Here is a 16,260-nt window from a genome sequence, read left to right as displayed (position 1 = left end):
GCAGGGGATCAAATACCTTTTTCCCCCACTATATTTGTTATCCCAGTCATGTGAAACTCATAGATTAGTGGCTCATGAATTTATTTAAATTGACTGATTTCCTTATATGAACTGTATATTTTTGTTCAGTATATATAAAGAGTGGTATGCAGTGATGTGTTGTGTTGGATTTGTGCCAAACAAATAACACTTTGTATTCATGACAAAAAGTTAATTTCTTTGCCTTGTTGCAAACAGGATGCATGTTTTGTAATATTTTTTATTCTGTACAGGCTTCCTTCTTTTCACTCTGTCATTTAGGTTAGTATTTTGGAGAAATTACAATGTTGTTGATCCATCCTCAGTTTTCTCATATCCCAACCATTAAACTCTTTAAAATCACCATTGGCCTCATGGTGAAATCCCTGAGCAGTTTCCTTCCTCCCCGGCAACTGAGTTAGGAAGGATGCCTGTATCTTTCTGGTGACTGGGTGTATTGATACACCATCCAAAGTGTAATTAATAATAACTTCACCATGCTCAAAGGAATATGTGACTCACCACCTGGATGTAGCAAAATTTGAAATTGTGTTTTTCTTTTACATTAGATAAAAGTAGAGCCTCAGAGCTACAAAATGGTATATCATACACTGCATTTGAGGAACAATAGGAATATAATTCTGCTTTGAAAAAGTTGATCAACTTGTAAACTCACTTTTTTGAAAATCGCCTTGAAAATGTTTTGCTATCTAGTGAAGAGCTCTTCTTTGTCTTCACCCATTCACCATCGTTTACACCCTCACCCTAAGCTTTAGCCCCACCCATCTCGTTTCGCTCTCGAAGCGCGCACTTGACGCTCTGGCCGATGATTTGTTAACCTCTATGGGCTAGGTGGGACGCTTGCATAACAATTATTTTAAGAATTATAGATACAGAACTCCTCTATGCACTCGATATGTCCGATTTTAAAATAGCTTTTCGGTGAAAGCACATTTTGCAATATTCTCAGTAGATAGCCCGGCATCACAGGGCTAGCTATTTAGACACCCAGCAAGTTTAGCACTCATCAGATTTACTATAAGAAAAATGTTATTACCTGTGCTGTCTTCGTCAGAATGCACTCCCAGGACTTCTACTTCAATAACAAATGTTGGTTTGGTTCAAAATAATCCATAGTTATATCCAAACAGCGGCGTTTTGTTCGTGCGTTCAAGACACTATCCGAAAGGGTATAGAAGGGTGACGAGCATGGCGCAATTCGTGACAAAGAAATTCTAAATATTCCATTACCGTACTTCGAAGCATGTCAACCGCTGTTTAAAATCAATTTTTATGCAATTTTTCTCATAAAAAAGCGATAATATTCCGACCGGGAATCTGCGTTTAGGTAAACAGACGAAAGAAAATAAAGCATTCGGTCGACTCGGGCACGTGCCTAAGCCCATAGTACTCTGAGTGGCCACTTGCCAAAAGCGATAATGTGTTTCAGCCAGAGCCTGCCTCGATATCGTTCAGCTTTTTTCCCGGGCTCTGAGAGCCTATGGGAGCCGTAGGAAGTGTCACGTTATTGCAAAGATCCTCAGTCTTCAATAAAAAGAGCCAAGATTAAACACAATTTGTCAGACAGGCCACTTCCTGCATGGAATCTTCTCAGGTTTTGGCCTGCCATATGAGTTCTGTTATACTCACAGACACCATTCAAACAGTTTTAGAAACTTTAGGGTGTTTTCTATCCAAAGCCAATAATTATATGCATATTCTAGTTACTGGGCAGGAGTAGTAACCAGATTAAATCGGGTACGTTTTTTATCCGGCTGTGTCAATACTGCCCCCTAGCCCTAACAGGTTAACCTCTGGATAGCATGAAAACAGCCTAAACAGCTCTGCTGGCAACAATTACATTGCGCTTTTTTGTAGACGTCTACTGATACCGGCCATATTCAACGGGTGTTGCACACACGTCACGTAACGTTAGCTAACGAGCCAGCTAGTTAAACAATGAACAGTGCCAACAATGCCACAGTGCTGGGAGCTAACCAACCATGTTCAATGTTAGCTAGCTAACATTAGGCTCTAACTAGAACAGCACCCGGCTCTGGGAAACAAATAATAATGTCAGCTAGGGAGCCAGCCAGCTAACGTTAGCTAGCTAGCTAACAGTACACTTTAGCTTAAGACATATAGCTAGCTAGGTAAACAATGTACCTAGCTAGGTAAACAACGTGTAAGTTCACACACGTCACATAATGTTAGCTAACGAGCCAGCCAGCCAATGTTAGCTAGTTAAACAACAATGAACTGTACCAACAATGCCACAGTGCTGGGAGCTAACCAACCATGTTCAATGTAAGCTAACTAGAACAGCAAACAGCTCTGGGAAATGAATGATAACATCAGCTAAGGAGCCAGGCCGCTAACGTTAGCTAGCTAGCTAACAGTATACTTTAGCTTGAAATGAAACCACTTTCTGTTAAAAATTAGAGAGAGTGTAATATCTGAAAATGTAGCTAGCTAACACTAGACTATCTTACCTGTATACATCATTGTGCATGGACGCGTCTCCCTGACAGGAATGCCATGCCACGGTTGCCCTTAGTTTGAAGATGTAATCTGGAGACAGGTGTTTCCTCCATCTCTTTAGATATCATACTCTAATTCCACTGATTTCAAAACTTGATCCTCCAGAAAGTGGAGAGCCACATTTATGCAGCTCCACTACACAACACATTTTTTAAAAAGCCGCATTCGACAGGAATACCAACACAGACTGATGAGCTTCTATGGCAGACCAATCCAAACTCCTCTCTGGAAATATTCAGCCCACTCATTATCTCAGCCAATCATGGCTAGTGGAAAGGTTGCTCACTTTTTCTGTGGCTTAACCAACAAGGCTCATAATTTAACAATTTTATTCATATTTACAGATGGCATACAAGTTTGTTTTAAGGCACATGAAAGTTCACATGTTCAAGAAGGCATTTCTGCCAAAGAAAATGCATTTAGATAAAAAAAAACATATTTTTTTAACGTTCAAACGGCACTCCTGTGAAGTCGTGATTTGCGAGATATGCCTATTTTCCTGAATAGGGTCACATATTTAGCACCTGCTTTTTTTAAATTTTTTTACACATCTACCATTTGCTGCTGCCCTTTGCAAGGCATTGAAAAACATCCCTGGTCTTTGAATCTGTGCTTGAAATTCATTACCTGATTAAGGGACCTTACAGATAATTGTATGTGTGGGGTACGGAGATGGTGTAGTCATTCAAAAATCCTGTTAACCACTATTATTTAACACAGAATGAGTACATGCAACTTATTTTGCGATTTGTTATGCACATCTTTAGTCCTGAACTTATTTTGGCTTGCCATAACAAAGGGGTTGAATACTTATTGACTCAAGACATTTCAGCTTTAGCATTTTTTATAATTTCAAAATGTTGCTACAAACAAAATTTCACTTTGACATTATGGGTTATTTTGTGTAGATCAGTGCCACACAATCTCAATTTAATCAATTTAATCAATTTTAAATTCAGTCTGTAACACAAAAATACTTTCTGAAGGCACTGTATGTATATACTGTATGTATAGGTGTGTGTGTAGGCAGGTGCCTGGAGCGAAACTGGTTTCCAAGTATGAGGTGGAGGAGGTAGTGGAGGAGTGTTGCTCTGAAGCCCTGTGTCCACACAGCAACATTACGCTGAGCATACAGATGTGCCCTGGGAGGATGCATCGTTATCTATCACTCCTCTGACAGCCCGGGCCCTCTGGCCCTCAGTGAGGAGTGCTGCTGGAAATTAAACAACATGTCGTCATATTAATAATACAGTAGACACTACGTGGGGGCTAGGTGCTAGGCATCTCAAGTAGCATCCACTGTGGAGGCTTCATGTTAAGGCAAACTGTGAAAAACACTGCGGAAACAACAACCGCCTTGGTTGTATTTGATCATATGGCTTATTTATAAGAGACAAAGCGAATGAGAGAGGGGGGTGGAACAAAGCGGGAAACAAAGCGAATGCAAAATAGCTATTATAACTGAACATGAGTGATCAAGAATGACCTTCTCCTTGACAACGGTCTTATCTATGCTAACTACAGCACCATAGTAGGCCCCTGGAAACAGATTGAATGAATGCATTGTGTGTGCAGCGATAACAAAGGTTGGAATGAATGAGTGTTTTCATCATCAAAAGCCATGATACACCCTAACATTAGCTCTCAACACAAATAAAATGTCATTTATGAATGGAAAATAATCAGATACCCACCAGAGGTATGATATACTGTATGGATGGGTATGTTTATCATTAAAGCCATGGTATTTGTTCAGCCTTACATTATCTATGGTATGACATAGAGGTGTGTGATATCATCAAGCTCACCGTATAATGCAATCAATGAAACTGCCAATGCGTGCCGAGGAGCTGAGATTTGTGTCGCGCCTCGCCGGAGAAAGAAGACAGCGATGGCGTTTGTTGTTTGCACAACAGCTGTGGATTTGTGAGCGTATTGAAATGACATTCTACCAGCAGACGCTAGGAGAGCAGGGAGGAAAGAGAGGAGTGGAGAGCCATAGTTCATAAAATGACACACTGTTACTTTCGTCTCTCGCATGGTTTCTACCAGCCCGACCCTGATGGTTATCACTGCTATTTCTACTGATTTATGATCCCATTTCTCCTTCCTCTATCCCTTCCTTTTATGCTCCTACTCCACCTCTTTCTGTCTTTCCTCCTGTCATCCACCGCCTCCCCTTTCTCTCCTTGTCCTCTCCTCCCCCTCCTCCTACTCCCCCTCCACCTCCTCCTCATCCTCCTCTCTTCCCCCTCAGGTCCCAAGCAAGAGATGATCTATGACTTCTGGAGGATGGTGTGGCAGGAGAACTGCTTCAGTATTGTCATGATCACTAAACTGGTGGAAGTGGGCAGGGTAGGATTATCTTTCTGTGCCTTTGCGGGCTCACTCTTTGCATAGGACAATATAAGTACTACCAGCGGAATGAACTAGCTTTGTATAATACGTCTACAACCCAGTGGGCAAAACTGGTTGAAATGACAGCCAGATTACAACCATTAAGTCTTCCACCTTTTCTAGATGTAAACAGGAAATATAGATTGTCACGGGCTACTGTATTGTATTGATTTTTCTCTTGAACATTGGTTTAGAGTTAAGCCAGCTAAATCTGTAACTGACTGTTGACCCTGATTAAAGTCCAAATGTTCTGTGTGTGTTCAGATGAAGTGCTGTAAGTACTGGCCCGAGGACAGTGAACTCTATGGAGACATCAAGATCACACTGCTGAAAACGGAAACACTGGCCGAGTACACCGTCCGCACCTTTGCTATGGAGCGGGTGAGCGAATAGTCAAAGTCCGATCTAACAAATAATACATTGTTTGGATATGTATTGGCCCCTGGGATCACATCCAATTTGAGAGTGTTTTGTTTACTGTTTGTTCACACAGCCTTTATAAAGGCATTGATATCTTAACAAATAATGAATCATTTTAATATGCATGTTTGAATAGAGATGTCTAAATAAATGTCCTACTAGGTGTCTGTTTGTTGATAATGATATTCATTGGACCTTCTGTATTTTCCTCTCCAGAGGGGCTACCCAGCCAAACATGAGGTGTGTCAGTTCCACTTCACCTCCTGGCCAGAGCATGGTGTTCCCTACCATGCCACGGGCCTGCTGGCCTTCCTACGACGGGTCAAGGCTTCCACACCACCCGACGCTGGGCCCGTGGTTGTCCACTGCAGGTAACGGACCGTCTTACATCACATCCTGTCTCTGAGTGATGCAGTGTTGCTCTATTTTATACTTATCGTTTTTGGTGTAGCTTAGCCTATAGATGGTCTCTCGCTCCTGAGCTTATACCCTCACCTCTTTGACCTTGTTGACCTCTAACCCCGGACATCTCTGTGTGTTAGTACGTGAGCATGCAGGACAGGCTGCTACGTCATGCTGGATATGACCTCTAACCTCCAACTCCTAACCCCTGACTTCTCTCCTCTGTGTTAGTATGGGAGCAGGCAGAACAGGCTGCTACATCGTACTGGACGTCATGCTGGATATGGCAGAGTGTGAGGGAGTGGTGGACATCTACAACTGTGTCAAGACCCTCTGCTCCAGACGCATCAACATGATACAGACAGAGGTAAGAATATACTCTGTATATCAGGGATGCCCAACCCTTCTCCTGCAGGCTTTCCCTCCAACCCTAATCTAACACACGTATTTTCTGATGACCATGACTAGTTTCAGGTATGTCAGCACAGGGTTGGAGCACAACCATGCATAAACAATATCTCCTGAGGAAGAGGGTTAACCTCCCCCACAGTATATGTATACTATATAGAGGACCTGATAACATTGATGTTGGAATCTCTTTTCATAGAAATGTCCTCCTGTTAATTGTTTTTGTGGTAAACTTGTGGTAATTGAATGCATCTATCGGCCGCCTAATTCTGACGTTGGTAATTTAATTGATATCCTTGCATCAACCTTAGATTAATAATTTATTTGTAAAAAATTATTTCACCTTTATTTAAACAGGTTGGCTAGTTGAGAACAAGTTCTCATTTACAACTTCGACCTGGCCAAGATAAAGCAAAGGAGTGCGACACAAACACCATGTCACGGGTGTCGTAGGGTGTAGACCAAAACGCAGCAGGAAAATGTACACTCATCTTCTTTTTATTAGTGAAGAAGGAAAAACACAAACAACGTATACAAAAACAAATGAACTAGACAGTCTCGTCAGGCACACAGCTGTCGTGTCTTTGGCTATGCCGGATTAAGTGATATGACATGCTAACCTATAAAATCCTTTCTCTGTAATTAATATTACCTGATTAAGCTAATCATGTAAATGTAATTAACTAGAAAGTCGGGGCACCACGGAAGAACGTTTATAGAGCCGTTATCTTCCGAATAAACTCTTAAAATACTTAGTAATATTTTACATCGGTAGCAGTCAATATTAACCCTTATCTTATTTTCAGTCTCATAATGAAAGTTGTAAATTCTTGGCTATCTTCACGAACCCTGGCTAACAAGTTGAATCAGCAATACAAAATTGGGTTTAATTATTTATTTACTAAATAAACTAAGCACACAGAATTACAAATACACAGAATACAGATGATGTCATACAGAAAACGTCCCGGTGGACGGAACCTGTATCATGGTTGGTTACACAAAGGAAAGGGGGTTGGGCTTGAATGAAAGAGCGGGAAGACTTAGGAACGAAGAAACAGCAGCTATGCTATCGAAAATACATTATCTTATGCATTACTAAATTACCGCCCATTTGGAAAAGGAAAATGCAATAAATATTTACTCTGAGCTGTGCTTCGGTAGGTTGGTCGTAGATGCTGGCCGTGTTGGCCAACAGATTCTCCTGTCCTCGGAAGAATGTCTCTGGTGGTAAATTGGATACGTGGTGGTATCTTCGTCCGTCTGTTAGACTGGATGCGTCGTCCGTCCTTTCCTAGCCCACATCTACAGCGGCCGCTGCTAACTCAACGGCTAGGAAGTATCACTTCTGTAGTGAATAAGCTCAAAGTTCATACCATTCGCCACCAAAGCTCACGCCGAGGTTGGCTTAGTTCTGTACTTGACCTGTGTGTCCTTCTAACGTAGAGGCTGCAGACCTCACGTACTGGAACAACCTGGTTATCTTTTCGTCAAAGGCTTATATAGTGGAGCGGGGGAAGGATGTGTTTCATCGTTTATAACCCCTGTCTCTTCACAGGGGTGGGCCACTGATCAAGCAGGGCACTTTCCTTATGAAAACCCAATTCTCTCATTTGGAAGCTAAAATTACATTTCATCTCCTAACAAACAATTTCAATATCAAACATTTCAATTGCATAACAATTCCATGTTACTCTGATAACTAGAGGGTGTATACTTTCTCAGGTACAGTTTATGTCGTCCTGTCATCAGTCATAATGTCTCAGATGACCCGTGTGGCTCAGTTGGTAGAGCATGGTGTTTGCAACGCCAGGGTTGTGGGTTCGATTCCCACGGGGACCGGTACGGAGAAATAAAATGTAAGTCGCTCTGGATAATAGCGTCTGCTAAATGACTCAAATGTAAATGTAACCGAACTGACATACATACTCATTATGTTCCCAAGCATATTTCCAACTGGTTTTATTACCAAAATATGGTTCCTTTTCCCCATTTGTTTGATGTTCCCAGACTCTCTATATTTAACACAGGCTATTCAAGTCCTTCAGTAGGGTCAGAGAGGGGAAGGGAGAAAGGTATTTATGGGGGGGGGTCATAAACCTTACCCACAGGCCAACGTCATGACACAGCAAAACAAGAAACAATCTCCCACAATTCCCAAAACAAACACACTCCTAAATATAGGACCTTCAATCAGAGGCAACGATAGACAGCTGCCTCCAATTGAAGGCCCCAATCCCCATTACCAAAACATAGAAATACAAACGCCTAGACAGAACATAGAAATAAACTAACATAGAACGATAACCCAAAAACCCCGGAAAACATAAATCAAATACCCTTCTACATACACAAACACACCCTGAACCACGTAAAACAAATACCCCCTGCCACATCCTGACCAAACTATAAGAACAAATAACCCCTTTACTGGTCAGGACGTGACAGTACCCCCCCCCCCCCCCCCCCCCCCCCAAAGGTGCAGAACCCGGATGCACCTGACAACAAAAATACACCCAAAATAAACCCCTAAATTAAAGGGAGGGAAAGGAGGGTGGCTGCCGTCACCGACGGCTCCTGTGCTACACCCCCCCCTCCCCAAACCTCCTACAGTGGAGGTGGCTTAGGCTCAGGCCTTAATCCCCTACCTGACCAAACCACCCCCACTGCATACCTCTGCCTGAGGCCAGTCACTCTAGACCCTGGACTGGACTCTGGGAGCTCCGGGCTGTAGGAGGACTCTGGGAGCTCCGGGCTGTAGGATGACTCTGGGAGCTCCGGGCTGTGGGACGACTCTGGGAGCTCCGGGCTGTGGGACGACTCTGGGAGCTCCGGGCTGTGGGACGACTCTGGGAGCTCCGGGCTGTGGGACGACTCTGGGAGCTCCGGGCTGTGGGACGACTCTGGGAGCTCTGGGCTGTGGGACGACTCTGGGAGCTCCGGGCTGTGGGACGACTCTCCTGGTTCCGGACAGTGGGCCGTCTCTCCTGGTTCCGGACAGTGGGCCGTCTCTCCTGGTTCCGGACAGTGGGCCGTCTCTCCTGGTTCCGGACAGTGGGCCGTCTCTCCTGGTTCCGGACACTCTGGACGAGGCACTGTTGCCGGACACTCTGGACGAGGCACTGTTGCCGGACACTCTGGACGAGGCACTGTTGCCGGACACTCTGGACGAGGCACTGTTGCCGGACACTCTGGACGAGGCACTGTTGCCGGACACTCTGGACGAGGCACTGTTGCCGGACACTCTGGACGAGGCACTGTTGCCGAACACTCTGGACGAGGCACTGTTGCCGGACACTCTGGACGAGGCACTGTTGCCGGAAGTTCTGGACGAGGCACTGTTGCCGGAAGTTCTGGACGATGCACTGTTGCTGGAAGTTCTGGACGAGGCACTGTTGCCGGAAGTTCTGGACGAGGCACTGTTACCGGACACTCTGGATGAGGCACTGTCGTCGAAAGCTTGGGACTGGGCTGACGCACTGGAAGCCTGATGCATGTGGTTGGTAGTGGAGGTACCAGACTGGAAACACGCACCTTAGGGCTAGTGCGAGGAGCAGGAACAGGACGAGTTGGACTGGGCTGACACACTGGAGTCCTGGTGCGTGGTGCTGGTACTGGATGTGCCAGACTGGAAACACGCACCTCAGGGCTAGTGTGAGGAGCAGGATACACTGGACCGTAGAGGCGCACTGGTCGGTCTCGAGCGCAGGACTGGCACCGCCCGTACAATTCCCCCTGGCAAATGCGGGGCGCTGGCACTGCGCACACCGGCCTGAAGATACTTGGCCTCGCCACAGTACGCATTATCCCGAAGCACGGGACCTGTCCAGTCAAAGGTTGCTTAACAAAAGCACCGGGATTTGGCTTGGGGCTTAATCATCGCCCAGCCAAACTACCCATGTGCCCCCCCAAAAAAATGTATTGGGGCTGCCTCTCCGGTTTGAACGCCAACCGTGTTCCCCTGTAACATTCCCGGTCATCTTTTGCCTTCCTCCATGGGCCCACTCCGGCTTTAATCTCCTCCCAGGTCCATGACTCCCGACAGTCCATTTGTTGCTGCTCTCTCCTCCACTGCTTGGTCCGTGTTTGGTGGGAGATTCTGTCACGGGTGTCGTAGGGTGTAGACCAAAACGCTGCGGGAAAATGTATATTCATCTTCTTTTTATTAGTGAAGAAGGAAAAACAAAAACAACGTATACAAAAACAAACGAACTAGACAGTCTCGTCAGGCACACAGCAAAACAAGAAACAATCTCCCACAATTCCCAAAACAAACACACTCCTAAATATAGGACCTTCAATCAGAGGCAATGATAGACAGCTGCCTCCAATTGAAGGCCCCAATCCCCATTACCAAAACATAGAAATACAAACGCCTAGACAGAACATAGAAATAAACTAACATAGAACGATAACCCAAAAAAACCCGGAAAACATAAATCAAATACCCCTCTACATACACAACCACCCTGAACCATATAAACCAAATACCCCCTCTACATGACCACATACACAAACACACCCTGAAGCACATAAAACAAATACCCCCTGCCACGTCCTGACCAAACTATAAGAACAAATAACCCCTTTACTGGTCAGGACGTGACACACCAACACAGAGTTACACATGGAATAGACAAGCGTACAGTCAATAACACAATAGAGAAAAAAAGTCTATATACAGTGTGTGCGAATAAGGTAAGATAAGGGAGGTATGGCAATAAATAGGCCATAGTGGCAAAATAATTACAATTGAGCAATTAAACACTGGAGTGATAGATGTGCAGAAGATGAATGTGCAAGCAGAGATACTGGGGTGCAAAGGATCAAAAAAATGAATAACAGTATGTGGATGAGGTAATTGGATGGGCTATTTACAGATGGGCTATGTACAGGTGCAGTCAGTAACACAATAAAGAAAAAATGTCTATATACAGTGTGTGCGAATAAGGTAAGATAAGGGAGGTATGGCAATAAATAGGCCATAGTGACGAAATAATTACAATTGAGCAATTAAACACTGGAGTGATAGATGTGCAGAAGATGAATGTGCAAGTAGAGATACTAGGGTGCAAAGGATCAAAAAAATAAATAACAGTATGGGGATGAGGTAGTTGGATGGGCTATTTACAGATGGGCTATGTACAGGTGCAGTGATCTGTGAGCTACTCTGACAGCTGGTGCTTAAAGTTAGTGAGGGAGATATGCGTCTCCAGCTTCAGTGATTTTCGCAGTTCATTCCAGTCATTGGCAGCAGAGAACTGGAAGGAAAGGCGGCCAAAGTAGGAATTGGCTTTGGGGGTGACCAGTGAAATATACCTGCTGGAGCGCGTGCTACGAGTGGATGCTGCTATGGTGACCAGTGAGCTGAGATAAGACAGGGCTTTACCTAGCAAAGACTTATAGATGACCTGGAGCCAGTGGGTTTAGCGACAAATATAAAGTGAGGGCCAGCCAACAGGAGCATACAGGTCACAGTGGTGGGTAGTATATGGAGCTTTGGTGACAAAACGGATGGCACTGTGATTGACAGCATCCAATTTGCTGAGTGGAGTGTTGGAGGCTGTTTTGTAAATGACATCGCCGAAGTCAACGATCGGCAGGATAGTCAGTTTTACGAGGGTATGTTTGGCAGCATGAGTGAAGGACGCTTCGTTGCGAAACAGGAAGCCGATTCTAGATTTAATTTTGGATTGGAGATGCTTAATGTGAGTCTGGAAGGAGAGTTTACAGTCTAACCAGACACCTAGGTATTTGTAGTTGTCCACATATTCTAAGTCAGAACCGTCCAGAGTATTGATGCTGGACGGGCAGCAGGTGTGGGCAGCGATCGGTTGAAGAGCATGCATTTAGTTTTACTTGCATTTAAGAGCAGTTGGAGGCAACGGAAGGAGAGTTTTATGGCATTGAAGCTCGTCTGGAGGTTAGTTAACACAGTGTCCAAAGAAGGGCCAGAAGTATACAGAATGGTGTAATCTGCGTAGAGGTGGATCAGAGAATCACCAGCAGCAAGAGCGACATCATTGATGTATACAGAGAAAAGAGTTGGCCCGAGAATTGAACCCTGTGGCACCCCCATAGAGACTGCCAGAGGTCTGGACAACACGCACTCCGATTTCACACACTGAACTTTGTCTGAGAAGTAGTTGGTGAACCAGGCGAGGCAGTCATTTGAGAAACCAAGGCTGCTGAGTCTGCCGATAAGAATGTGGTTATTGACAGAGTCGAAAGCCTTGGCCAGGTCGATGAATACAGCTGCACAGTATTGTCTCTTATCGATGGTGGTTATGATATCGTTTAGGACCTTGAGCGTGGCTGAGGTGCACCCATGACCAGCTCGGAAACTAGATTGCATTGCGAAGAAGGTACGGTGGGATTCGAAATGGTCGGTGATCTGTTTGTTAACTTGGCTTTCGAAGACCTTAGAAAGGCAGCGTAGGATAGATATAGGTCTGTAGCAGTTTGGGTCTAGAGTGTCTCCCCCTTTGAAGAGGGGGATGACCGTGGCAGCTTTCCAATCTTTGGGGATCTCAGACGATATGAAAGAGAGGTTGAACAGGCTAGTAATAGGGGTTGCAACAATTTCAGCTGATAATTCTATAATGAGAAGGTCCAGATTGTCTAGGCCTGCTGATTTGTAGGGCTCCAGATTTTGCAGCTCTTTCAGAACATCAGCTATCTGGATTTGGGTGAAGGAGACATGGGGAGGCTTGGGCAAGTTGCTGTGGGGGGTGCAGGCCTGTTGACCAGTGGCCAGGTGGAAAGCATGGCCAGCCGTAGAAAATGCTTATTGAAATTCTCAATTATTGTGAATTTATCGGTGGTGACAGTGTTTCCTAGCCTCAGTGCAGTGGGCAGCTGGGAGGAGGTGCTCTTATTCTCCATTCTTCTACAGTGTCCCAGAACATTTTGGAGTTTGTGCTGCAGGATGCACATTTCTGTTTGAAAAAGCTAGCCTTTGCTTTCCTAACTGCCTGTGTATATTGGTTCCTAACTTCCATAAAAAGTTGCATATCGCGGGGGCTATTTGATGCTGATGCCGTGCGCCACAGGATGTTTTTGTGCTGGTCAAGGTCAGTCAGGTCTGGCGTGAACCACGGGCTATATCTGTTCCTGGTTAAAAAAAAATGAATGGGGCATGCTTATTTAAGATTCTGAGGAAAGGACTTTTAAAGAATAACCAGGCATCTTCTACTGACGGAATGAGGTATAATATTGTCGTGTCTTTGGCTATGCCGGATTAAGTGATATGACATGCTAACTTGTAAAATGATTTCTCTGTAATTAATATTACCTGATTAAGCTAATCATGTAAATGTAATTAACTAGAAAGTCGGGGCACCACGGAAGAACGTTTATAGAGCTGTTATCTTCTGAATAAACTCTTAAAATACTTTGTAATATTTTACATCGATAGCAGTCAATATTAACACTTGTTTTATTTTCAGTCTCATAATGAAAGTTACAAGTTCTTGGCTATCTTCACGAACCCTGGCTAACAAGTTGAATCAGCAATACAAAATTGGGTTTAATTATTTATTTACTAAATACCTAACTAATCACACTGAATTACAAATACACAGAATACAAATGATGTCATACAGAAAACGTCCCAGTAGACGGAACAGATATGACGGCTGGTTACACAAAGGAAAGGGGGTTGGGCTTGAATGAAAGAGCGGGAAGATTTAGGAACAGAGAAACAGCAGCTATGCTATCGTAAATACATTATCTTATGCATTCTAAATTACCGCCCATTTGGAAAAGGAAAATGCAATAAATATTTACTCTGAGCTGCGCTTCGGTAGATTGGTCGTAGATGCTGGCCGGGTTGGCCAACAGATCTCCCTGTTTTCGGAAGAATGTCAATGGTGGTCGATTGGATACGTGGTGGTATCTTCGTCTGGTTGTTAGACTGGATCCGTCGTCCGTCCTTTCCTAGCCCACGTTACAGCGGCCGCTGCTAACTCAACGGCTAGGAAGTAGCACTTCTGTAGTGAATAAGCTCAAAGTTCATACCAGTTCATACCATAGCTCACGCCGAGGTTGGCTTAGTTGACTTGACATGTGTGTCCTTCTAACGTAGAGGCTGCAGACCTCCAGTACTGGAACTACCTGGTTATCTTTTCGTCAAAGGATTATATAGTGGAGAGGGGGAGGGAGGTGTTTCATCGTTTATAACCCATGTCTCTTCACAGGGTTGGGCCACTGATCGAGCAGGGCACTTTCCTTATGAAAACCCAATTCTCTCGTTTGGAAGCTAAAATTACATTTCATCTCCTAAAAAACATTTTCAATATCAAACATTTCAATTGCATAACAATTCCATGTTACTCTGATAACTAGAGGGTGTATACTTTCTCAGATACAGTTTATGTCGTCCTGTCATCAGTCATAATGTCTCAGATGACAACCGAACTGACATACATACTCATTACGTTCCCAAGCATATTTCCAACTGGTTTTAACAAAATATAACAAAATATGTGGTACCTTTCCACATTTGTTTGATGTTCCCAGACTCTCTATATTTAACAGGACAGCAGTCCTTCAGTAGGGTCAGTAAGAGAGGGGAAGGGGGAAAGGTATTTATGGGGTGGGGGTCATAAACCTTACCCACAGGCCAACGTCATGACAATATTGAAGATAAAATGTGTTTTCTAGGTGATTACAACATAAACATGTTTAGAAGTGGGAACCACTAACTGAAATGACTTTTTGAATACTTTATATGGCAGCTATCTGTATTCCCTCGTCTATAAGCCCACCAGAGTGACCAGTTCATCTGACACTCTTATTCATCATATCTTTACAAATTCTTTGAATAATGTGGCTAATACAGGTAAGTATACTTTATAATGACATTTCTGACCATTTTCCAATTTTCCACTTATCTTTGGGAGCTAGAAATGAACAGATGGGAATGATTAGTAGCATTAAGGGTAGAATATTTAACAAAAGTAATTGTGACCACTTTAAGATGTTTGATGATATTTCATGGGAAAATGTTTTTAATCAGCCGATGTGGAGTCTGCTTAGCAGACTTTTCTCATATCTTTCAATTCTGTATTTCACCACTGCTTTCCCTTAGTAAATCATGTAAGAGAGTAGCAGAGGGGTTCTGGAATCCCTGGTTTCCAACCGGTCTCAACAAAAATAACTAGTTGTAGAAATAGTTTCTCACAAATCCCTCTCAAATTCTGCACTTTAGAAAAAGTATAAGAAAACATTTACACACCTAATATATTTTTTTCTAACAATTCCAAGAATCCTTAAATAATATAAAGTCAACTTGGAAAATCATCTATCAACTGTTGAATAGGAAAAAGGCATCTACAACTATTCCATCTCAATGTATTGTTGGAAATAAGAGCTATAGTGATCCTGATGTTATTTCATGTGAATTGAATAACTTTTTGTGAATGTGAGTTCCTCTGTCAAAGAAAATAGAGAAAACTGAAGGAACTCCCTTGGATCACATTAAGGGACATTTCCCTTCTCTGCTTCAGTTTGAGTCTCCTGATGTGATGGAGCTAATTGGTAACTTAAAGATATCAGCAGCAGGTCATGATGAGTTTGGTGCCTGGTGAAATCAGTGTCTTCCTCCATTACTGAGCCTCTAACGTATATATTCACCTGTAACGGCCGTTGTCAGATTGAGACCAAGGTGCAGCGGAGGATGTGTTCATATTAAAGATTTTAATAAACGAATCAACACTATACAAAAAGAAAACCCAACAAGGAATGACAGCCAAACAGTCCTGTCAGGATTAACAAACCTAGACAGAAAACATTCACCCACAAACCCCAAAGGAAAAACAGGCTGCCTATGTATGACTCCCAATCAGCAACAACGATCTACACCTGTTCCTGATTGAGCCATACACGGCCGAAACAAAGAAAACCACCAACATAGAAAAAGAAACCTAGAACGCCCACCCATGTCACACCCTGGCCTAACCAAAAATAGAGAACAAAAAACCCTCTCTATGGCCAGGGCATTACAGTACCCCCCCCCAAAGGTGCGGACTCTGGCCGCAAAACCTGACTCTAAAGGGGAGGGTCCGGGTGGGC

General features: G+C 43.7%; 1 protein-coding gene across 8 annotated transcripts in view; it reads left to right on the top strand.

Moving 5' to 3' along the window:
- The window catches only part of LOC106570261 (receptor-type tyrosine-protein phosphatase U), a 326,028-nt gene that overhangs the window by 284,543 nt on the left and 25,225 nt on the right, over positions 1–16,260 (top strand). For all 8 annotated transcript variants that reach the window (XM_014142386.3, XM_014142381.3, XM_014142384.3 and 5 more), the window contains 4 exons: positions 4,817–4,914; positions 5,221–5,337; positions 5,593–5,747; positions 6,010–6,145. In XM_014142386.3, coding sequence (XP_013997861.1) covers positions 4,817–4,914; positions 5,221–5,337; positions 5,593–5,747; positions 6,010–6,145 — 506 coding nt within the window. The remainder of the gene's footprint in view (positions 1–4,816; positions 4,915–5,220; positions 5,338–5,592; positions 5,748–6,009; positions 6,146–16,260) is intronic.

Source organism: Salmo salar, chromosome 14 (genome assembly GCF_965601325.2).
Source record: "Salmo salar chromosome 14, fSalSal1, whole genome shotgun sequence".
Classification (NCBI taxonomy): Eukaryota; Metazoa; Chordata; class Actinopteri; order Salmoniformes; family Salmonidae; genus Salmo; species Salmo salar.
The sequence above is the reverse complement of the archived record's forward strand: the minus strand, read 5'-3'. Positions and strand labels throughout refer to the sequence as shown.